Source organism: Cervus elaphus, chromosome 1, assembly GCF_910594005.1.
Source record: "Cervus elaphus chromosome 1, mCerEla1.1, whole genome shotgun sequence".
In the NCBI taxonomy this organism is placed as follows: domain Eukaryota; kingdom Metazoa; phylum Chordata; class Mammalia; order Artiodactyla; family Cervidae; genus Cervus; species Cervus elaphus.
The window spans coordinates 43,625,486-43,649,040 of record NC_057815.1 but is presented as its reverse complement, the minus strand read 5'-3'; the positions used below and the strand labels follow the sequence as shown (position 1 = coordinate 43,649,040).

General features: G+C 43.5%; 1 protein-coding gene and 1 long non-coding RNA gene across 5 annotated transcripts in view; both read right to left on the bottom strand.

The window, feature by feature from the left end:
- The window catches only part of LOC122693537, a 30,248-nt gene extending 15,114 nt beyond the window's left edge, over nucleotides 1–15,134 (bottom strand). Inside the window, exons 1-3 of one of the 4 annotated variants that reach the window (XR_006340942.1) lie at nucleotides 14,728–15,133; nucleotides 8,799–8,941; nucleotides 872–929 (exon numbers count right to left, since the gene is read on the bottom strand). This is a non-coding gene — a long non-coding RNA (uncharacterized LOC122693537). Of the gene's footprint in view, nucleotides 1–871; nucleotides 934–8,790; nucleotides 8,942–14,727 lie in introns of those variants that run through there. The other 3 variants (XR_006340940.1, XR_006340941.1, XR_006340939.1) reach the window with 3 other exon arrangements.
- LOC122701740 overlaps nucleotides 1–23,555 on the bottom strand; it is a 48,927-nt gene that overhangs the window by 20,441 nt on the left and 4,931 nt on the right. Inside the window, exon 5 of the mRNA XM_043915007.1 lies at nucleotides 16,827–16,899. Within this exon, the coding sequence (XP_043770942.1) occupies nucleotides 16,827–16,899 (73 nt within the window). The remainder of the gene's footprint in view (nucleotides 1–16,826; nucleotides 16,900–23,555) is intronic.

The following is a 23,555-nucleotide window of genomic DNA, read 5'->3' as shown; positions in this document are numbered from 1 at the left end:
TAGGATGGACTGATTGGATCTCCTTGCAGTCCAAGGGACTCTCAAGAGTCTTCTCCAACACCACAGTTCAAAAGCATCAATGCTTCGGTGCTCAGCCTTCTTTATAGTCCAACTCTCACATCCATACATGACCACTGGAAAAACCATAGCCTTGACTAGACAGGCCTTTGTTGGCAAAGTAATGTCTGCTTTTTAATATGCTGTCTAGGTTGGTCATAACTTTCCTTCCAAGGAGTAAGCATCTTTTTTTAATTTCATGGCTGCAATCACCATCTACACTGATTTTGGAGCCCAGAAAAATAAAGTCTGACACTGTTTCCACTGTTTCCCCATCTATCTGCCATGAAGTGATAGGACTAGCTGCCATGATCTTAGTTTTCTGAATGCTGAGTTTTATGCCAACTTTTTCACTCTCCGCTTTCACTTTCATCAAGAGGCTCTTTAGTTCTTCACATTCTGCCATAAGGGTGGTGTCATCTGCATATCTGAGGTTACTGATATTTCTCCTGGCAATCTTGATTCCAGCTTGTGCTTCCTCCAGCCCAGCGTTTCTCATGATGTACTCTGCATATAAGTTAGATAAGCAGGGTGACAATATACAGCCTTGACGTATTCCTTTTCCTATTTGGAACCAGAATGTTGTTCCCTGTCCAGTTCTAATTGTTGCTTCCTGACCTGCATACAGATTTCTCAAAAGGCAGGTCAGGTGGTCTGGTATGCCCATCTCTTTCAGAATTTCCTATGGTTTATTGTGACCCACACAGTCAAAGGCTTTGGCATAGTTGATAAAGCAGAAATAGATGTTTTTCTGGAACTCTCCTGCTTTTTCGATGATCCATCAGATGTTGGCAATTTGATCTCTGGTTCCTCTGCCTTTTCTAAAACCAGCCTGAACATCTGGAAATTCACGGTTCACGTATTGCTGAAACCTGGCTTGGAGAATTTTAAGCATTACTTTACTAGCATGTGAGACTTTCAGCATGCAAACTCTTAATTGCAGCATGTGGGATCTAGCTCCCTAAGCAGGGATGGGATCCAGGTCCCCAGCTTTGGGAACACAGAGTCTTAGCCACTGGACCACCAGGGAAGTACCAAATGTAAGTTTTTTATTTCATATAGCTAAATACCTAGGAGTGAATTACTAAGTCATATAGTAAGTATATATTGAACTTTATTAAATTGCCAAATTTCTTTTCAAAAGTAGCTGTACCATTTTTGCATTCCCATCAGCAATACATGAGAGTTTCACTTGCTCGGCGTTCTTGTCAGTACTTGGGGTTTTATTCTGGGTTTTGCCATTGTAATAACTGTGTGTAACATTTACTCACTTTAATGGAGCTTATTGGAGGTTTTTTGTCAAGTCCTTTTTCCTGGTTTAGGAACTCTGGTCTATTTACTAGATTCTTAGCAAAAGGTGTTTAATTTTACCAAAAAAAATAAAATTCTGTGTCTACTGAAAGGATCAAAAGGTTTAATTGAATCTTCCACTATAATGAAAGATTTGTTCATGTTCCTTATTGTACTATGAATGATAGACATGACTTGAATCTCTTTGGATATTGCCTGTCCTTATTTCTTTCTCTTCACTCCTTCTGACTTTAATTAGATGTTTATTAGACCACCTCATACTAGCTTGTCTCTCTTAACTTCTCAGATTCTCCATCTCCTTTTCCTCTTTCAGACGTCTGGATACCTTCTTCAAACATCTTTCTATTCACTACTTTTTTCTTCAACTCTGTTGAACTGTGTTTTTTAAACCTATCCATTGAGTTCTCGTTTCAACAACTACATTTTTTACTTTGAGGTGGTCCCTTTTGAGTTTACATTCATAGAACATAAAATTAATCATTTTAAAAGGAACAATTCAGTGGCATTTAGGACATTTACAATGTTGTATTAAATAAAATGACTGGATTTGTTTTTTTTTATTTCAAATCTGCTTGTCCCTGATAATTTCTTATTGTGTGCTTCTCTTTGTAATTATATTCTTTGAAGCATTGCATTTTTATGCATTTAATTCTTTAAACATTTCCTATATAATTAGTCTGTATTGAGTATTAGACACTCCATTATCTGCTGTCCTTGAAATCTACTGCTCATTGCTGTCCATTGTTTCTGTGACTCTCAGGCATGGTAACTTGGCTTCTAATGGATTTGGTCATCTTTATTCAAGAGCTCATAATAATAATCTGTTAGGGTCCTTTGAGCCTAACATGAGAAAGTTTTCTTCCAGAGAGGGTTTGCCTCTAGTACTCTGCTCTCTGGAACAAAACAGTCTCTAACTCAATTGAGAGTTTGGCTCAGAAAAGAAATCCAGGATCAGCATCTCCATCTCTCCTTCCAATGTCAGTGAACACTTGATGGTGTTCTCTGAGCCGCCTGTAGTCATGATTCTGGTCCACTCCAGCAATTAAGCTGATATTTCTATCTCCACCCTGTGCCTCTGTCTCTCAAATGGCTGTGAATTCAGGCATGGAAAGAGGAATTATTTACTGGCCCCTCTCAAATGTCAAAAGAGCACAGTCAGAAAGAGTTGGGAAACAGAGAAGGGGTGGTGTGCGCACGGACTCCCTCTCTGAGCCTGTTTCCTCTAAAATACAATAGGTATAGTCCTACCTGGGCTGACTAGTCCCAGGGTCATTGTAGAATTAAGTGAAAAGACAAGGAGGGAGGCTCTTTGAAAGCTGAAATAATTCAATACATTTAAAGGATTGTTAGTACTGCAAACATCCTTATTACTGCTAAAATGAACCATAATAACCAGCACCGGTGTTTCAGCTCCATAGACAGGAAAGATGGAAAATCTTCAGGAGGCTCTCGGCAATGGTGTGGAGACAGAATGACAGCCAGTTGCTCAACTGCAGTTAGTTTATTTCATGCCCTTGTATGCGTAGTTCTGCAAAAATGCCACCCAGATAAAGTTCTTGAGCCATAATTCTCAAGGTGTCAACTAATGAGCCTGTTATTTTCAGCCTACAGAACCCTTTTTACCTCTTCTCTTGATTAGATATACAATCCCCCATATGTCTGCCTCTTAAGATCCTGACAACATGGGTTTTTCCGCCGCATCTCTCAGTAAGTGTTAGAGACAGAACAGTTTAACGGAGAAACAGGGATGACCAGGGTGAGGCCTAACTCCTCTTTTCTCTGAGGCAATGCCTGCCCGCAGTTGTACACTTTATACTTATAAGATGTTATATGTCCAATTTATTCAATGTTTTTAGAAGTCACATTCACCAACAACAGCTACTTCATATCGTGATAGCTCAACTCCATCTTCCTGACACCTTGTCACCCTGTCTTCATCTTCATTGTTTCAGGATTTAGGCAAGAAGTGGGGTGCTATTTAGAGGGCCTCCTTGCACACCCACCATCTCCCACAAGTGATTTTCAGCCCTTCCCAATGCACAGCCCCATCTTGGCTTCTTGCTGTCTCTTTCTACCTCTGTCACCAGTGTTTTACTTCACAAAAACCCAGGAACCAAGTTGGCAAAGACAGCCATCTCCATGGCAGGCAGATACAGGAGAAAATCCTCCAAAACAGACACATGTCTTTAGTGAGTAGCAGGGGGAAAGAGGCTGTAACACTCACATCTGTGGATCCAAACCCCATCTCATTCTTAAAGCCCAGATTCAATTGCGTTAACCCTGCTTATACCCTTCCAGTGTGTTATTAAAAAAAAAACCTCTTCCATCCACTATGAAAGCTAGTCCTCATCTCCTTTAAGGCAATCCTGTGTCCTCTCCTCTGTAGCACTTTCTGTGACTCCCCTGGGCAGAGGGACATGAGCCAAGGAAGCATATTTAACTGGGGCTTCCCTGGTGGCACAGCCGGTAAAGAATCCACCTATAGTGTAGGAGACCCTGGTTCGATCCCTGGGTTGGGAAGATCCCCTGGAAAAGGGATAGGCTACCCGCTCCAGCATTCTTGCCTGGAGAATTCCATGGACTGAGGAGCCTGGCAGGCCCCAGTCCATGGGTTCGCAATACTTTCTCTGACTCCCCTGGACAGAGGGACATGAGCCTGGGAAACAATATTTAACCAGTTTCTGTCATAATGGTTTAATGCAATCACTGCTGATGTGCTTTGATATTTGAGATTCAATGGAACTGAATCCTTGTCCCTCTAGAATTCTGAAGGGGGTATACTGCTAATGCAATCTCTAGTCACCACTGCTTCAGCCCTATTTTGCCTAATTTGTTCAATAAACAGGTGCACTGTCCTCTCATAAAGCTGCCCCTGCTCTGCACTAAATGACCCAGATGTGACATTCACATACACAGGCCTTTATATATTTAGTAGATTTGACTAAAGGTTTGCAGGATAGAGTTACGTTACAGAACTCAAGTGATTTAAAATGAAATACTAGGCATCCTGTTCTAAGGATTCTATCAAGTCACTTTCCACCTCCCCACTTATTTTTTTTTAATATTTATCTTATTAATTTGGAACTAAAATGGACTGGAATGGGTGAATTTACTCATTATATTTACTACTGTGGGCAAGAATCCCTTAGAAGAAATGGAGTAGCCATAATAGTCAACAAAAGAGTTCAAAATGTAGTACTTGGATGTGATCTCAAAAACGACAAAATGATCTCTATTCATTTCCAAGGCAAACCATTCAATATCACAGTAATCCAAGTCTATGCCCTGACCAGTAATGCTGAAGAAGCTGAAGCTGAATGGCTCTGTGAAGATCTACAAGACCTTCTAGAACTAACACCCAAAAGAGATGTCTTTTTCATTATAGGGGACTGGAATGCAAAAGAAGGAAGTCAAGAAATACCTGGAATAACAGGCAAATTTGGCCTTGGAGTACAGAATGAAGCAGGGCAAAGGCTAATGGAGTTTTGCCAAGAGAACACACTGGTCATAGCAAACACCCTCTTCCAAAAACACAAGAGAAGACTCTACACATGGACATCACCAGATGGTCAATACAGAAATCAGATTGATTATATTCTTTGCAGCCAAAGATGGAGAAGCTGTATACAGTCAGCAAAAACAAGACTGGGAGCTGACTGTGGCCCAGCTTGTGAACTTCTTATTGCCAAATTCAAACTTAAATTGAAGAAAGTAGGGAAAACCACTAGACTATTCAGGTATGACCTAAATCAAATCCCTGACGATTATACAGTGGAAGTGACAAATAGATTCAAGGGATTAGATCTGATAGACAGAGTGCCTGAAGAACTATGGACAGAGATTCACGACATTGTACAGGAGGCAGTGGAAAAGACCATCCCCAAGAAAAAGAAATGCAAAAAGGCCAAATGGTTATCTGAGGAGTCCTTACAAATAGCTGTGAAAAGAAGAGAAATGAAAGGCAAAGGAGAAAAGGAAAGATATACCCTTTGAATGCAGAATTCCAAAGAATAGCAAGGAGAAATAAGAAAGCCTTCTTCAGTGATCAATGCAAAGAAATAGAGGAAAACAATAGAATAGAAAAGACTAGCGATCTCTTCAAGAAAATTAGAGATACCAAGAGAACATTTCATGCAAAGATGGGCTCAATAAAGGACAGAAATGGTAGGGACCTAACAAAAGCAGAAGATGTTAAGAAGAGGTGGCAAGAATACACAGAAGAACTGTACAAAAAAGATCTTCATGACCCAGATAATCATGATGGTGTGATCACTCACACTCACCAGAGCCAGACATCCTGGAATGTGAAGTCAACTGGGCCTTAGGAAGCATCACTACGAACAAAGCTAGTGGAGGTGATGGAATTCCAGTTGAGCTATTTCAAATCCTAAAAGATGATGCTGTGAAAGTGCTGCACTCAACATGCCAGCAAATTTGGAAAACTCAGCAGTGGCCACACGACTGGAAAAGGTTGGTTTTCATTCCAATCCCAAAGAAAGGCAATGCCAAAGAATGGTCAAACTACCACACAATTGCACTCATCTCACACGCTAGCAAAGTAATGCTCAAAATTCTCCAAGCCAGGCTTCAACAGTATGTGAACCATGAACTTCCAGATGTTCAAGCTGGTTTCAGAAAAGACAGAGGAACCAGAGATCCAATTGCCAACATCTGTTGGATCATCAAAAAAGCAAGGGAGTTCCAGAAAAACATGTATTTCTACTTTATTGATTATGCCAAAGCCTTTGACTGTGTGGATCACAACAAACTGTGGAAAATTCTTCAACAGATGGAAAACCAGACCACTGACCTGCCTCCTGAGAAATCTGTATGCAAATCAAGAAGCAGCAGTTAGAACTGAACAACAACTGGTTCCAAATTGGGAAAGGAGTACATCAAGGCTGTATATTGTCACTCTGCTTATTTAACTTATATGCAGAGTACATCATGAGAAATGCTGGACTGGATGAAACACAAGCTGGGATCAAGATTGCCAGGAGAAATATCAATAACCTCAGATATGCAGATGACACCACCCTCATGGCAGAAAGCGAAGAAGTAAAGAGCCTCTTGATGAAAGTAAAAGAGGAGAGTGAAAATGTTTGCTTGAAACTCAACATTCAGAAAACTAAGATCATGGCATCTGGTCCCATCACTTCATGGCAAATAGATGCAGAAACAATGAAAAGAGTGACAGACATTATTTTTTGGGGCTCCAAAATCACTGTAGATGGTGACTGCAGCCATGAAATTAAAAGATGCTTGCGCATTGGAAGAAAAGTTATGACCAATCTAGACAGCATATTAAAAAGCAGAGACATTACTTTGCCAGCAAATATCCGTCTAGTCAAAGCTATGGTTTCTCCAGTAGTCATGTATGGATGTGAGAGTTGGACTATAAAGAAAGTCTGAGCGCTGAAGAATTGTTGCTTTTGAATTGTGGTGTTGAAGAAGACTCTTGAAAGTCCCTCAGACTGCCAGGAGATCCAACCAGTCCATCCTAAGGGAAATCAGTCCTGAATATTCATTGGAAGGACTGATGCTGAAGCTGAAACTCTAATACTTTGGTCACCTAATGCAGAGTTGACTCATTTGAAAAGACCCTGATGCTGGGAAAGATTGAAGGCAGGAGGTGAAGGGGACGACAGAGGATGAGATGGTTGGATGGCATCACCGACTCGATGGGCATGAGTTTGAGTAAACTCCAGGAGCTGGTAAATGACAGGGAAGCCTGGCGTGCTGCGGTTCATGGGGTCGCAAAGAGTCAGACACGACTGAGCCACTGAACTAACTGACTGACTGGTTCCCTGATCAAAGATCCAACCCTGGCCTTTGAATTAGAAGCACAGAGTCTTAGCCACTGGACCACCAGGGAAGTCCCCTTCACCTCTCTGCCTCTTACTTGGCCCTCACTTCTGCCCTCTGTGATGCCCAATTCCTGTAGATTTTTCACACAGATTCGTTTTGGTATTGCTGTCCTTTCTCAGGATCCAGCTGATCCTGGCTCTCAGGTTCTCCCATCCCACCTCCAAGTGGCTCATCAAAAAACCTTTCTAATGGATGTAGCTTCTTTCAAATAGCAATTGCAGTGTAGGTTGTAATTGTAGTCATTTTCACTCCATTGTCTATGGTCATGTTTGTTACAATTGCTCATTTTTAAATATTGTTCTCTAGAAATGGCGAGCATTTGGGAGCAGCTAGAGGACAGGATCTGCACAGGTTTTCCTGTTCTTTGTTTAGCAGATAATTTTTAAGATATTTACGATTTCTTCCTTGCCATTTCCCTTCTCCCTTTCCTCCAGCCAATCAGTAATTCCTGTTCTTCCTTGCTTCTGGGAGGGCAAAGACTGCTAGATGTCATTTTATTCTTACTCTGGTAGTATCTCAACCCCCACTTTCTGGCTGTGCTCATAGACATCCAGAATCATGACATTTGCCAGCCTCCCTCATTGTTAGATGTGGCCATGTGACCAAATTTGGTCCATTATGTATGAGCAGAAGTGAAGTGCACTTCAAAGGAAGGGGTATTTCCCTCCTCTCCCTTCTTCCTCTATGTGGGCCCAGGGACATGATTGGGAGCGCTCAGGGACCATAAAGATAAGAGAAACATTCCTGGGAGTGACAGAGCAGAAAATCAAAAGGTGGATCCCCAGCCCCACATCAGCCCTGATGCCCATGTTCACGTTCATTCATGAGATAAAAATTAACTTGCACCATATTTAAGCTACTGTATTTTGGGTTCCACTCTTGAGAATCCCTTGGACTGCAAGGAGATCCAACCAGTCCATCCTAAGGGAAATCAGTCCTAAATATTCATTGGAAGGACTGATGTCGAAGTTGAAATTTCAGTACTTTGACCACCTGGTGCGAAAAGCTGACCCATTTGAAAAGACCCTGATGCTAGGAAAGATTGAAGGCGGGAGGAAAAGGAGACGACAGAGGATGAGATGGTTGGATGGTATTACCAACTCAATGGGCATGAGTGAGTAAACTCCGGGAGTTGGTGATGGACAGGGAGGCCTGATGTGCTGCAGTCTATGGGGTGGCAAAAGTCAGACACGACTGAGCGACTGAACTGACTGAACTGTTACAACGAGCAAGTGTGCTCAGTCGCTTCAGTTGTGTCCAGCTCTTTGTGACCCCATGGACTGTAGCCCGCCAGGCTCCTCTGTCCATGGGGATTCTCCAGGTAAGAATACTGGAGTGGGTGGACATTTCCTCCTCCAGGGGATCTTCCCAACCCAGGGATGGAACCTTCATCTCTCATATCTCCTGCATTGGCAGGTAGATTCTTTACCACTAGTGCCACCTGGAAAGCCCATATGTTAGAGAAACCAAACACAAATTCTTAACAATATTAATTTCTTAGGGTTGCCATAACAAAATGCCAGAGACCAAGTGGCTCAGACAACAGAAATTTACTTTCTCACAGTTCTGGAGGCTGGGAGTCTGCGGTCAAGGTGTCAGCATGGTTGGTTTCCTCTAAGGTCTCTCTCCTTTGACTTGTAGATGGCCGCCTTCTCCTGGAATTTTCACATGGTCTCCCTCCTGTGCGTGTCTGTGTTCAAATCTCCTGTCATGAGGACACCAGTCTTATTGGGTTACAACTCATCGGGAAGACTTTATTTTTAACATAATTATCTCTTTGAGGTCCTTACCTGTTACATTGTGAGATACCAGGCCTGAGGACTTTAACATAGGAATTTTGCGGGGACATAATTCAGTCCATAATGCCAATGAATACAGTACTCTTCCTGTATTCCTGGCTTCTGTTTTCCCAAGCGGATATGCTAGGTGTCCTTGATGGAGAAGAGAGATACTGGGAAGCATAGAAAGAGAGTCTCCTGGACTAAAAAGAGATTTCCCTTAGCCAGAGAGGTATAGAGGAGGAACTGCCAGCAGTGAGGAACATGTCCTGCTCCCCACTAGCTCCCCAGCCGATGACCAGGTACGGGGTTCCTGTACCTCAAACCTGAGCTCCGGGGGGAGGCCAGCAGCAGAGCAGGCTCAAGGGAGCCTCAGCAGTGTGGAGGGCAAGCGCGGCTGCCGAGAGGCCTGCCTCCTGGTGCCTGGACTCCATATGTGAGCTGGAGTCTTTGTCCTGCCCTGGGTCTCAAGACACCAAGATGACAAAGTTTCAGTTCCCACCAACCAGGCAAAAACCAGACTCGGAGTCTAACTGAAGTTGTTTTAGAGAAAATAAAGAAGTGCATTATCTCTTGTGTGTGAGTTTCCCTGGTGGCTCAGATAGTAAAGAATTCACCTGCAATTCAGGAGACGTAAGAGATGTGGGTTCAATCCCTGGGTTGGGAAGATCCCCTGGAAGAGGGCCTGGCAACCCACTCCAGTATTCTGGCCTGGAAAATCCCATGGATTTTATTTCTTGTTATCTCTAATTAATTAAATAAAATCAGTGCATTGTATGTACCAGGGCCTGACGAAGAATCCATACACAAGAGCATACCCCATTCCATGGGGCATTTGGAATGGGAACAAAAGCACATACACATACGAGCGCCTCTTCCATCTTTATCCCCCTCAGCCTTCCTACCTGGATGTGACCTGGATGTGCTCCCCTCTCCTGAACTCCAGCGGGCATTCATCCCCTCACAAGAACATTGATTTCCTTGGTGTGTTTGTGCTCTTGCCTTAAAAATCCCTACGACATTCTGCAGCCTAGACAGGGACCCTGCTGACGTTTTTCTTTCTTTTTTCCTTTTTGTTTACTTTTTTCTTTTTGTTTTTGTCCTTTTTATAAATTTTTGGTGTTTTTCTAACTGAATGAAATGGGCCCTGGATCAAGACACAAAAACAAGAAACACAGTTGCTCAGAGAGGAATCACCTGGAGGAAGCTTCCTGAAGGCGGGCGCTGGGCTGGCTTCAGGGAGAGGAGGAAGATGTGGTTTGGAGCAGAGTGGTAGGAGAGATGGCAAAGGCCCAGGAGACAGGCAGCACCCCTGGCTCTCTCAGGAGCCCGGCATCAGGAGTGCCGTCCTCCTCCTGGTCATGACTTGTTCAACTGCAGCTGTGACTGACAATATCCCAGGTAGCTGGTTTCCTCTCTGAGGACCTAGTGGATGGGAGGACCCTGAGCACAGCCTTTGGATACAGACCTGAGCTACACAGGATGCTAGGGCAGAGGCAAGAGGGTCAGCCATCAGCCCATTTCACAGAGGACCACACTGAGGCCAGAGAGATGATAGACCTGCCCAAGATTCCCCAGGGCCGAGAACTGCTGGAGGACAAAAGAAGGAGACAACATGGCCCAAAAGGAACGACAGCATTTGTCCCCAGCCTGAGTGGGACATGTGTGTTGCCGTGGTTTAAACCCCCACCTGAGGGCATGCCAACTGCTAGGTAAGGAAGTCCGGGCCTGGCTAGAAGGAAGCATTGGATGAAATAGAAGAAAGTCATGCAGGAGCCAGACCTCTGAGGTTCTATCCTTACCTCCAGGCTCCTCTGCCCATGGGATTTTTCAGGCAAGACTACTGGAGTGGGTTGCCATTTCTTTCTGCAGGGTATCTTTCCAATCCAGGGATTGAGCCCATGTCTCCCGCGTTGGAAGGTGGGTTCTTTACCACTGAGCCACCAGGAAAGCCCCCTGGTCAGAACAGCCATCTTTAAAAAGTCTACAAATAATAAATGCTGAAGAGGGTGTGGAGAAAAGGGAACCCTCCTACACTGTTGGTGGGAATGTAAATTGGTGCTGCCACTATGGAGAACAGTATGGAGGGTCCTCAAAAAACCAAAACTCAAGTTACTATAATCCAGGAGTCTTACTCCCGGGCATATATCCAGACAAAACTATAATTCAAAAAGATACATACAACCCTGTGTTCACAGCAGCACTATTCACAATAGTCAAGACTTGGAAACAACCTAAATGTCCATCAACAGATGAATGGATAAAGAAGATGTGGTCCATAGATACAACAGAATAATATGCAGCCATAAAAAAGAATAAAATAATGCCATTTTCAGCAACATGGATGGACCTAGAGATCATCATACTAAGTGAAGTAAGTCGGAAGGAGAAAGACGAATGTCATATGATATCACTTATATGTGGAATATAAAATATGACACAAATGAACTTACCTACAAAACAGAAACAGATTCACAGACATAGAGAACAGAGCTTGCCAAGGGTGGGGGGATGGATTAGGAGTTTGGGTTTGGAATCAGCAGAAGCAAACTGTAATATATAGTTATGGATAAACAACAAATTACTGTACAGTACATATATTCAATATCCTATGATAAACCATAATGGAAAAGAATATGAAAAAGAAGGTATGTGTATGTGTAACTGAATCCCTTTGCTATATAGCAAAAATTAACACAACATTGTACATCAACTACACTTCAGTAAAATAAATAAAAATTGAAAAGAAAAATCGATATTTTTGCAGTGGAGAAAGCTGGCAGCCTCTATCCTAACCAAGTGAAAAAAATTCACTTCACCATTAATGGCACAACCTGACATAAGGTGCACCCTGAAGTGATGGACTGAGAGGGCTGAAACACCAGTTTTGTGGTGTTACTGCCTGAAGTGCATAAACTGATCTAATTATGAAGAAACACCAGATTAAATCACAGCAACAAAGTAATAGCCCCTGTACTCTTAAAAAAATGAATTGAATAATAGCAGTAGGGATGGCGAAAAAGTAGGCCAGTTCATGAAATAATTAGAAAATAAATCTGAGTGTTCTCTGCTGTATGTAGCATTCACTATGATCTCTGTGGGGGTGGGAGAGAAAGGTACACAATTAGAGACCTGTTTATGCCTAAATGTTCTCTTCATAAATGCTCAAGAAACTGGTAACATTGGTTATCTCTGAAGGAGGGAGGTGGAGAATTGGATTTGGCGACAGCATGGTTTTTCACTATAACCTTTTCATCCGACTTGAGTTTTTAAAATCATTTAAGTATGTCATCTGTTTAAAGTTTTCTTTGTTTGATCATCTTATTTGTTCGTTTTTGGCTGTGCTGGGTCTTTGTTGCTGTGCTGGCTTTCTCTAGTTGCAGCAAGTGGGGGGCTACACTCCAGCTGTAACGCACGGGCTTCTCATTGCGGTGGCTTCTCCTGTGGCAGAGCATGGGCGCGAGGGCACACAGGCTTCTGGCGTTGCAGCACAAGGGCTCACAGTAGTTGTGGTGCATGGGCTTAGTCTTTCCACGGCACGTGGGATCCTCCCGGACCAGGGATTGAACCCGTGTCCCTTGCAATGGCAGGTGGATTCTTTACCACTGAGACACCAGGGAAGCCCTAAAGTTTTATATTTTTAAGTTAAGTTTAAAAGGTAGCTCCCAAAGATAATATTAAGTAGAAGAAGACAAACACAAGAGTACATTTCATATGATTCCACCTATATACATTGAAAAGAAAATTAATCCATGTAATAAAAGTCAGGCTAGGAGACTCACATTTCCCAATTTCAAGTCATATACAAAGCAACAGTAATCAAAACAGAGTGGCACTGGGACTTCCCTGATGGCCCAGTGTAGCAGCATGGGAAATGAAGTAATCCTATATCAGATTTGAGATCTCCAAGTGGCTACACAAAGTAATAGCTGATCAGTGGGTCGGAGCTCAGGAAACAGTCTTGACTGAAGTTATAAACATGTTCTTCATTTTTGCAAGAAGGAAAACATTTAACAATATAATTTGAATTAGACCTTTAGTAATAATATTTAAAGGCACTCAAATCCTAAGAAATTTGATTGGTCAAACACATGTAAAATGACATTTGTATAAGTCATTCATGGAAGCATTGTTTGTAAATCACCTAAATAGTCACTGATATGGGACTGGTTGGCTTCTCAGGTGGCACCAGTGGTAAAGAATTCACCTGAAAATGCAAGAGATGCATCTTCCCTGGGTCGGGAAGACCCCCTGGAGGAGGAAATGGCAACCCACTCCAGTACTCTTGCCTGGGAAATCCCATGGACAGGAGAGCCTGGTGGGCTACAGTCCACGAGGTCACAAAGAGCTGGACACGACTAAGCACACACACACGGAGCTGGTTAAATAGACTGTAATATGACCACAAATGAACTGCAAAATCATTGATAAGAGAATAAGTCAACTTTATATGTCCTAATATAGAATGCACTTCAAGAGATATTCAGTGAAAAAGTAAGATGCATAGCCAAGTCTATATAATAGGCCACATTTGTGTGTTCTCCATACTTCTTCAAAAAACAGATTTGCTATGTTATATTCATGGATTATTTCTGGAAAGATACATAACTGCTGGGGCCTGCCCACGGGCTCAGCGGTAAAGAATCCACCTGCAATGCAGGAGCTGCAAGAGACCTAGGTTTGATTCCTGGATCAGGAGGATCTGCTGGAGGTGAGCATGGCAGCCCATTGCAGTATTCTTTCCTGGAGAATCCCAGGGACAGAGGAGCCTGGCAGGCTGCAGTCCATCGGGTCACAAAGAGTCAGACACAACTAAAGCGACTTAGCACACATACATCACACAATTGCTAACAACTGGTAGCAATGACTAGGGGACAGAAGTTGATAAAGATTTACTTTCTACTCAACATTCTTCCATATAATTGAATTTACAACAATATATATGCATTACAACGGGGCTTCCCTGGTGTCTCAGTGATAAAGAATCCACCTGCAATGCAGGAGAGGTGGTTCGATCTCTGGGTCAGGAAGATCCCCTGGAGAAGAAAATGGCAACCCACGTCAGTATTCTTGCCTGGGAAATCTCATGGACAGAGGAGCCTGGGGGACAACAGTTCATGGAGTCACAAAAGAGTCAGACACAACTTAGCAACTAAACAACAACAACATGCATTACAAACATTTTAAGTATGTAAATTTTTTAAAACGTGGTTTGGGGGAAAAAAATCACTCGGGTAGCAGTATGGAACAATATGCAATCACTGGAAGCAAGAGACCCATTAACTGGCTACTGGAATAATCCAAGTGAGAGAAGATGAGTCCCAAGGCTAGAGCTGTGTCAGTGAGGATGGGAAGGAAGAGCTGGCTCCAAGAAGCATTTTACAGGTATAATTCAAAGTCGGATGAAAGGCTGGATATGGGGGTGAAAACAAGAGAAAGTAACTCCCAACATCTGGGCTAAGAAGGATTTTGTACTCAGAGTTACTCCGCTCAGGTCTATCTATTCCTCCAATAGCTCCTGGAAGGGCGGATGGACAGAGATCTTCCTGGGCAAGCTGAAGAGAGAGGCTGAGGGCATGCCTAGGTGAACTGAGTTCCAGCCACCACCACTGCCTCCCTCCACCACCCCCACACACACACATTCTCACCATTACATGGACTCCAGGACTGCACCTCATACTGTCATCAGAGAAGCTGAAACATTAATACATACCTTCCTATATGCAGTGCACTTTGGAAGAAAGAATACCCGTCAACATTCTCCTTCTTTCCTTCATGCCAAGGAGCAGCAGAAATGCCGCCAACATAAAAAAATATTTCTGATTTTTTTTTTCATTTTCCCCCCATCTAAGAGCTGAATTTCCGCCTCTTAGAGGAAATTCCTCCTACTTTGCAGTATAGCCTGACCCAGAGTAGCTGCAGATGCTCTATTTGCATGCCGCAATTCTATTGGCTGAAGCCAGCTGGCAATGGGATGTTGGATAATTGTCAGCTTCTTCAGAAGGAGTGAGCTAGCAAAGCAGGAGACAATCGTTTGCTTATGAGGCAGCTTTGCCCAAGATGTGTCCTGGCTGTGGAAAGTTAAGATGGAGGCGACCTCAGAGAGCTATGGGACCTATGACTGTATTTTTTTTGTTTTGTTTTCCCCAAAAGCCAATAAAAAAAAAAAAATGCTAACTCTGCTCACATTCCACAAGGATGAGTCTTGTTTATCCCTAGGCACAGCAGTACCTGCCAAAAACTTGCTAATTCGATTTCCCTGTACTGGAGAGGCTGAGTCAGGACTCAGTGGGGGCTTTTCTCACCTCTCAGACGCCCATGCTGGGCCTCCCCAACTCTGAGCAAACTGAGCTCAGCCAAGACAAAACCCCTGAGGTTGCACCTGAAAGTCCAGGTAACCCCACATCCCACGCTCTCAAACATCTCTGCCAGGCGCTGCTGCCCAGGAGATGGGCATAAGCAAGATCCCACCAGTCGGCAGGTCCTGACCTTCCCTGGGAGATTCCAGCCCTCTGCTTTGGAAACCAGCAACCCACCTCACCACTCCCAACCACCATTGAGAGAAGAGGGCGCCCCCGGTAGCCCCTCACATACAAGGTTTACATCCTCAGTCTTTCTGACTCACTGCCCAACCCATGACTATATTAACCATGTATTTTACTTTCTGTATTCTGATGCTTAGATATCTGGAGTGACTGCCCCTCCCACGGTCCGCTAATTCCTGGAGATAGTAAACCATTCATGCAGCAGTGCACCTTCCAAATATAAAACAACCACTTCAATCAACCAATCTAATTAACCAAGCTAATTCAATTAACCAATCAGATTTGAGGGTGCCCACACCCTCAACCATCTCCTATATCAGGCGCTCACACTCCAGATCACTAGCCACCTGGCTTCATCATCTCATAGCCAGGTACCAGCCAACTGGAAACACCCTTGGTGCCCCAGAGTGTCCACTGAGATGATTCAAACTAGTTAATCCTAAACCTGTTAATCTTGCCTCATCTGTTCCTTCCCAAACAAACCACAAGAAAAACTCTTGCCCACAATTTCCTCTCTTCCTCTGCCTCCTGACTAGTGCTATTTCCCAGTGGGCTCTCCACCACCCCTGCCTCTCGCAATCTTTGACTATAACCAACTGCCTTTTCAGTGGTAGTCATCCCCTCAAGGCTGGCCTTCCACACCTAACAATAAAACCTGTATTTTTAAACAATGACCTCAGATGTCAGCTCCCACCAGCTTTTAGAGCTGTCCTCACCAGGTAACCTTCTTGCTGTTAAATCTCTTGAATATCTTTTAGTCTTTACTTGCACCACTGACCACTTCCCCATTTCTGGGGTGTGGCTCTCTCCTGGCTCTCTCCCATCCTTCTGACACTCCTTCTCACATTGCTTTGTGGCTTAAACACCAGTGCTCCTTCAGGTCCTGTCCTAAGTTCTGTATTCTTCTAGGCCTGCAATGCCCCCTGGGTGCTCATCACCCTCTATTTGCCAACACCTACCAAATATCTGCCCTCTACTCAGACCATGCTCCTCAGCCCTAGCCTGGACCTCTCCACTGCTTATCCACAGGATCTCAGACCCAACAGGGCTGACACTGAACTCAAGATATTTTGCCTCAAAGGAGAAAAACAAGTATCACATATTAACAGATATATATGGAAGCTAAAATTTTTTTAAAAAAATGGTACTGATGACACTATTTGCAGGGCAGCAACAGAGATGCAGACAGAGAACAGACTTATGGACACAACCGGGGAAGGAGAAGGAAGGATGAATTGACGGAGTAACATTGAAACATATACATTACCATATGTAAAATAAATGGCCAGTGGGAATGTGCTGTTTGATGCAGGCAGCCCAACCTGGTACTCAGTGAAAACCTAGAGGGGTGGGAGATGGGAAAGAGGTTTAAGAAGGAGGGGACATATGTATACCTTATGGCTGATTCATGTTGATGTATGGCATAAACCAACACAACACTGTAAAGCAATTATCCTCCAAGTAAAAACAAATAATTTTTTAAAGGACCTTTTGCCCCAAACTTGCTTCATCTCTTGTTTCAGAGCAACCACATCACTGGTAGTTCTTGTCAGACCTCAAACACATCTATGAAGTGCTAAGGTACTATGAATTCTCCCATGTGCGTCTCCTTCATCTGTCCCACCTTGCCCCTCCCTCCCCACAGCTCCTGTCCCATTTCAGGCCCTCGTCCCCCTCAACCCAACTCCTAAGCTCCCATCTGAGCTGCATCCATTCTTGTGCATCCTTCCAATCCCACACCATCACTTCAGTTTCCCTCCTCTCTCCAGAATGCAAGTCTCATCAAACTTCTCCCTGGCCTCAGAGCCATGGCTCCCCACTGCTAGCAGGATAAAGGCTAAAACCTTTAGCCTTATAAATCCAGTCTCCTGTCATCTGGCTTCTTCTCTCTCCCCCGCCACATCTCAGGCACCATCGCTCCGCCCACTCCACGCTCCGACTGCTCGGAACTTCAGAGTGTGCCATTTCCCAGACACTGTTAAGGCCTCCATGTCTTTATTTCTGTCAGAAACGCCCTTCTTCTTTCCAGAGAAACAACCACTACTTTCTCCCAAACCCTCCTGGGACTTTCCTCCTTTTTTGCCCGATTAACAGCACTAGCAATACCTGATTGCTCTTATTTCTTTTTCTTTTAACTGTATTTATTTTATTTTTTGGCTGTGCTGGGTCTTTGCTGCTGCATGCAGGCTTTTCTGTAGTTACGAAGAGCCAGGGCTATTCTCTGGTTGCAGTGAGCGGGGCTTCTCATCGTGGTGGTTTCTCGTTTCACAGCAGGGGTGCTAGGCACGCGGGCTTCAGTAGCTGTGACTAGTGGGCTTAGTTGCCCCGTGGCATGTGGGATCTTCCCAGATCAGGGATCGAACTCATGTACCCTGCGCTGGCGGGCTGGTTCTTAAAGTCCCTCTTATTTCTTTTCATAGTCACTCAAAAATATTTACTGAGATCTATTTTGTGCTAGGGCCTGGGGGCCCTTGAGATACAGCAGTAAATAAGACACAGATGGGCCCTCAAGGAAGTGTCTATCACACTAAAGCCATCTGGTGCCATTTCAGGTCTCCAAAGAGTCCTGGCACCACAGTAGTGGCTGGTTTTCCCCAGGCTTGCTGTTGGATACACACAAGCATAGCCACTTCACTGCCTTTTTATGTTTTCATGCAAGACTTGAACCTGGCCAAAGCAACCCAGACAGTGAAATTCCTTCCTTTTTACACACCATTTCCCTTGTCACCTGCACCAGCAGTAAGATCCCCTCTACTTCTCCAAACACCCATACCACCTTTTAATGAAATGGAATATCTCCTGCCATATCTATAAACAACGTCAGAGCCAATTGAGATTCCGGCCCTCCAAATGTGAATTTCTGAACCCAGAGGGCCCCCCAGTGAACAATGCCTGCAATATAGCTGCCACCATTCCCTACAAATGGGAGGAGGGAGGATTGGGGTGGGTATGAAAATGCAGGATGCCAGCCCCAGATAACTGAGATGCATATGAAACAAATGGGTTCAGTGAGCTCAGACGCTTGCATCTTCCCATACATAGAAGAGCACTAAATTCCTAGAGATAACTGATTTTTCCTTGTTGTTCAGTTGCTAAGTCATGTCTGACTTTGTGACTCCATGGACTGCAGCATGCCAGGCTTCCCTGTCCTTCACTATCTCCCAGAGTCTGCTCAAATTCATGTCCATTGAGTCAGTGATGCCATCCGACCGTCTCACCCTCTGTCACTCTCTTCTCCTCTTCCCCTCAATCTTTCCCAGCATCAGGGTCTTTTCCAACAAGTCAGCTCTTCACATCAGGTGGCTAAAATATTAGAGCTTCAGTATCAGTCCTTCCAATGAATATTCAGGGTTGATTCCTTTAGGATTGACTGGTTTGATCTCTTTGCTGTCCAAGGGACTCTCAAGAGAGTCTTCTCCAGCACCACAAGTCGAAAGCATCAGTTCTTCGGTGCTCAGCCTTCTTTATGGTCCAATTCTCACATCCACACATGACTACTGGAGAGAAGAGCACTAATTCCTGGAGATATCTGGTTTTCCTTAATTAACAGTAATCTTTGATGTTCAGACTATCTGCCCTCTTTGTTGTAAACTTCCGTAAAACCTGACTCCTTCCTCGCTTCCTTGGAGCAGTTTCTCAGGGCTACATGATGCTGCCTCTTGGGCTTGGAGTTCTAAAACTTCCCACTGCATAAACACAACTCTCAACTTTCAGGTTGTGACTTTTTTTTTTTAGTTTAATCATTTTTAGAGCAATCCATGTTGATTTTGACCTTTCCTCCAGTTGCCTGCCACAGGCAACCCCACATTATCTGTGTCTTCCCACATCCGCTTTGCTTTACATCTATGCCTTTGTTATCCCTTCTCCTCGATCTTCAATGCCCTTTCTTCTCTTCACCTGGTGTATTTGTTATATGTGACTGTGTAACAAACCACTCAGAATAGTAACTAAAGGCAATAACAATTCTGGTATCAGCAGTTTGGTCAGGGGTCAGCAGGGACAGCTCATCTGTGCTCCATCCAGACTTGCAGGGCTCACCCACGCATTTGCAGTCAGTTTACAGGTGGACTAGGAGTTGGATATCCTAGAACAACTCACTCAGTGCCTAGCAATTCAGTGGGGCTGTTAGCTGGAGCATTTGAGTTCAGGTCTCCCCATGTGACTACCCTAGGCTTCTTTACATGGCAGCTAAACTCCAAGAGGCAAGCCCTCATGAAGTCTCTGCCTGAATCACATCTGTTCAAATCCCATTGGCAAAAAACCTGTCATGTGGCTGAGCTCAGAATCAATATGGACGAGGTATGACTCCCTGGGGAGCCATCAACGGAGTAATGTACCACAGTCTGTCCTCTACTACTAACGATGTTCTAGGTGGCATCAGTTAGGATTACACATGTGTTTGTGAGCATGTGGCAGGTCAACTTGGGGCTAGCTTATCCCAAATGGTTGTTGATATAAACTGAGGCACCTCGGTTCTCCATGTGTTTGCTCAAACTTTCTCTTGTGGCAACTGAATTCCAAGAAGGCAAATCCCAACATACAAACACTTATCAAGCTTCTGCTTGCATCACATTTGCTGACAGCCCATTGGCCAAAGCAAGACACATGGCCAAGTCCAGAGTCAATGCAGACAGGGATCACAAGAAGGCATGGATATCAGGATGGATGATTCATTGAAGGTCAGTAATATAAGAATCTACCATGCTTTCCCCCTACTGCTTTCTAATTATCTATTTACCATTTCCATATCCCCACTTGGACAACCCTTCCAAGGCAGAGACTGTGCTCTATTGATCTTTGTTTTTTGTTTTTTTTCTATTGATCTTTGTATTCCCAGGGTCTAGCCCTGTGCTTTAAACATCGTGCCTAGAGCAATAATGTCTTTTAATTATTTGATTAATTTTATTATTGTTTATTCATTCATCAGTTCATGGACTTTTCTGTTGTTTCCACTTTTTGGCGATTATGAATATTGCTATTAACATTTGAATAAGTTTTTTGTTTGAACATATTTTTAAATGAAATAAATTTGAGTATTTTTAATGATAAAGGATACAATTCACAAAGAAGATAGATATCATAAACTATTGGATACCTAACAACAAAGAAACAAAGATATATAAAGTAAAAATCAGAAGAAATATAAGGGAAAAGAAAAAATATATAATCATAGTGAGACATATTAACATTTCTCTGAGAATATTTCATCAAGTGCAGAAAAAATAAGAATAGGAGCATCTTGAATGATGTCATTAATAATTTAAATATAATAGATTTATATTTATATTATATTATTTTATATCCTATACAAATATATTTAAAATTTTGTATCTTATACATTGTTATTAGGTGTCCAAAGGACATTTAGAAAAACCGGCAAAAAGATACACATTGCTATTAATTATTTGAACAAACATTCATGAATAAAGGTTCTTAAATGTTGAGATGTGATCTTCATTGGTGTTTGGACCTCTGCCCTGCATTCTAAGAGAAACTTCTCTTTTTTGTCATGCTTTCCAACCAAACATGCAGTTTTTCAGGGTGTGACCTCACTTGGGGAGTTGGCCTCAACTAGAGATTAGGAGAGGCAGGAGAGTGTCAAGCAGTTCCAAGACTTTTGAATTTCATAGAGACTAGTCATATTTCCAAAGAAGTTTGAGGAACAACAGAAAATTACCACTTTTATTTTTGTGCCTAGAAGGGACATTTAAAACACACCATCTACCACCATTAGTTCAAAAAAGTAGAAAGGTATAAGCTTAGAATGAGAGTACAGAACATCCCACGGAAGGGCCAGTGTATAGCCTCAATTAGACCAAAATTAGGACTCAACAGTATGTGTTGTCTTGACATCTAATCAAATTGTGGGGGGCTCAAGTGGTCTAACCACAAATTCTATTTCCCAGTTATTAGCTTCTGTTGATAAGTTCCTCTAGTCAATTAACCATCTTTTTTCCTTCTTATCCCTGAGAATCAGCCTTCACTTCCCTGCCAGTCCACAGAATTATTCAAATTATTCTTCATATCTTCCTGTGGGAAATGAGCATTCCACCCTTTGGATACCACAAAGCCTTCCAGAGCTCCTGTTTGTTCACTATTCGAATGCAGCTCCTGAGTGGCATGTGGTGTCTTTCTCTGGGCTGTGAGTACAGGTGACTAATAAACTGCTGTCAGTCACATCTGTACAGTGTCAGGGGTCAGACGTGGACTATTTCTTGCCATATCAGTAAACAAGGATATCAAGTTCATGCATGCTCAGTCATATCTGACTCTTTACCACCCCATGAACTATATAGCCCACCAGGCTTCTCAGTCCATGGGATTATCCAGGCAAGAATACTGGAGTGGGTTGCCATTTCCTCCTCCAGGGGATCTTCCCAACCAGGGACTGAGCCTCCGTCTCCTACAGCTCCTGCAGCTCCTGCATTGGCAGGTGGCTTCTTTACCACTACCACTTCTTTAGCCTCAGTCATCAGCAATCACAGCCCTCCAAGGTGAGCTAGTGAGCCCTAAGGGCACTCAGGAAGGAAAATAACACCTGCCACCTAGCATCAGACTACAGCCACTCCCTATGGTGAGCCCTGAGGAAAGGACGCTCAGGATGTGAAAACACAGGATACTGGCCCCAGATAGCTGAGATGCACCTGAAAGCAATAATTTAGAGAGCAAGCCCAGACTCTTGCGCCTTCCCATACACAGAAAAGTGCTAAATTCTTTGAGAATTCTGATTTTCTTTAATTAACAATAATCTTTTGATGTTCAGACTGCCTGTCAAACTTCTCTATAATCTGGCCCCTCCCCTCGCCTCCTCAGAGGAGTTCTCTCAGGGTCACTTGTGATGCTGTCTCCCATGCTTGAAGTCCTAAAAATTCCCACCAAATAAAACAGAACTCTTAACTTTTAGGTTGTGACTATTTTGTTAAATCAACAGGTTTCTTGTGTTTGACCATCTCTGAAATCCTAGGATGGGAATCTGGGAATTCTCCCTTATCAACAGTGTGAAGGGGAGGTGATCAAAACAATGTAGCAACTTGACAGGCATGTTCAGAGTACTCCACAACCTCCTTGTTTTTTCCATTTCATCCAGGACCAGTGAAGTCAGTCCAGCAGAAGTCTGAAGACCCACCCTGGAAGGAGTGGGTCTGTACTGTACAAGGAGTCAGAAGATTTGCAGTCTAGCTTGTCTTGGCTGTGTTTCAAAATATTTGTCTGACCTTTGACAGATCATTATCCTTTGGGGGCCTCATTTTTCAGCTACAAAATGACGAGATGGCTTCTGCCACCTTTGTGATTTTATAAAGACAATCGGATGAAATCAGGAAGTAGAGTGAATGGCTGGTAGACCCTTTGTTAGCCTAAAGGAAGGTGCATTTTGAGAGGAGCATTACTCCATGTATCTCCAGATGGGGCACCTGGAGGTGATGGGAGAGGAAAGACCTAAGGGACCCGCAGGGCAGCCACAGTAAGTCGGGAAATCTTGCCTTGGGTGAATAAACCCCTCCTTCCTACTTTCAGCACTCCTATCCTGTGCCAACAGAAAATGGGAGTTTTAAAATCTCCTCCCCATCAGGACCCTGTGTTCCATCCCAGCCCCTAAATGGATCATTCGAGCCATTAACTCCATCCAGTCAGACACCTTGGATTAGCAGACACACGTTGCCACACTCCCCTCCCCTTCCTGAAGTAAAGTGCTTGGGGACCCAGAAAATAGGCCAGGTCCTTGAAATCTTAACAAAATAGCACAGCTAGGCCTTCCACCCAGCAACACTCAGCGGCTGGGCCATAGAGTGGGAAACAGAGCACCCAGGGTCTTATCCAGACAGAACCCAGATATATTCTGTTGTTAAGGGGCCTGTGAGTATCCTCATGTCTTGCCCAAAGGAAAAAAGAACCATCTCCAACCGCATGGGGGTAGGAGGCAGGGTTAGGCTGAAGCAAAAGCAACTAAAGCAACTGTGTTTTGATAGGAAAGATCCCTGGATTGAGAACCAGAAAG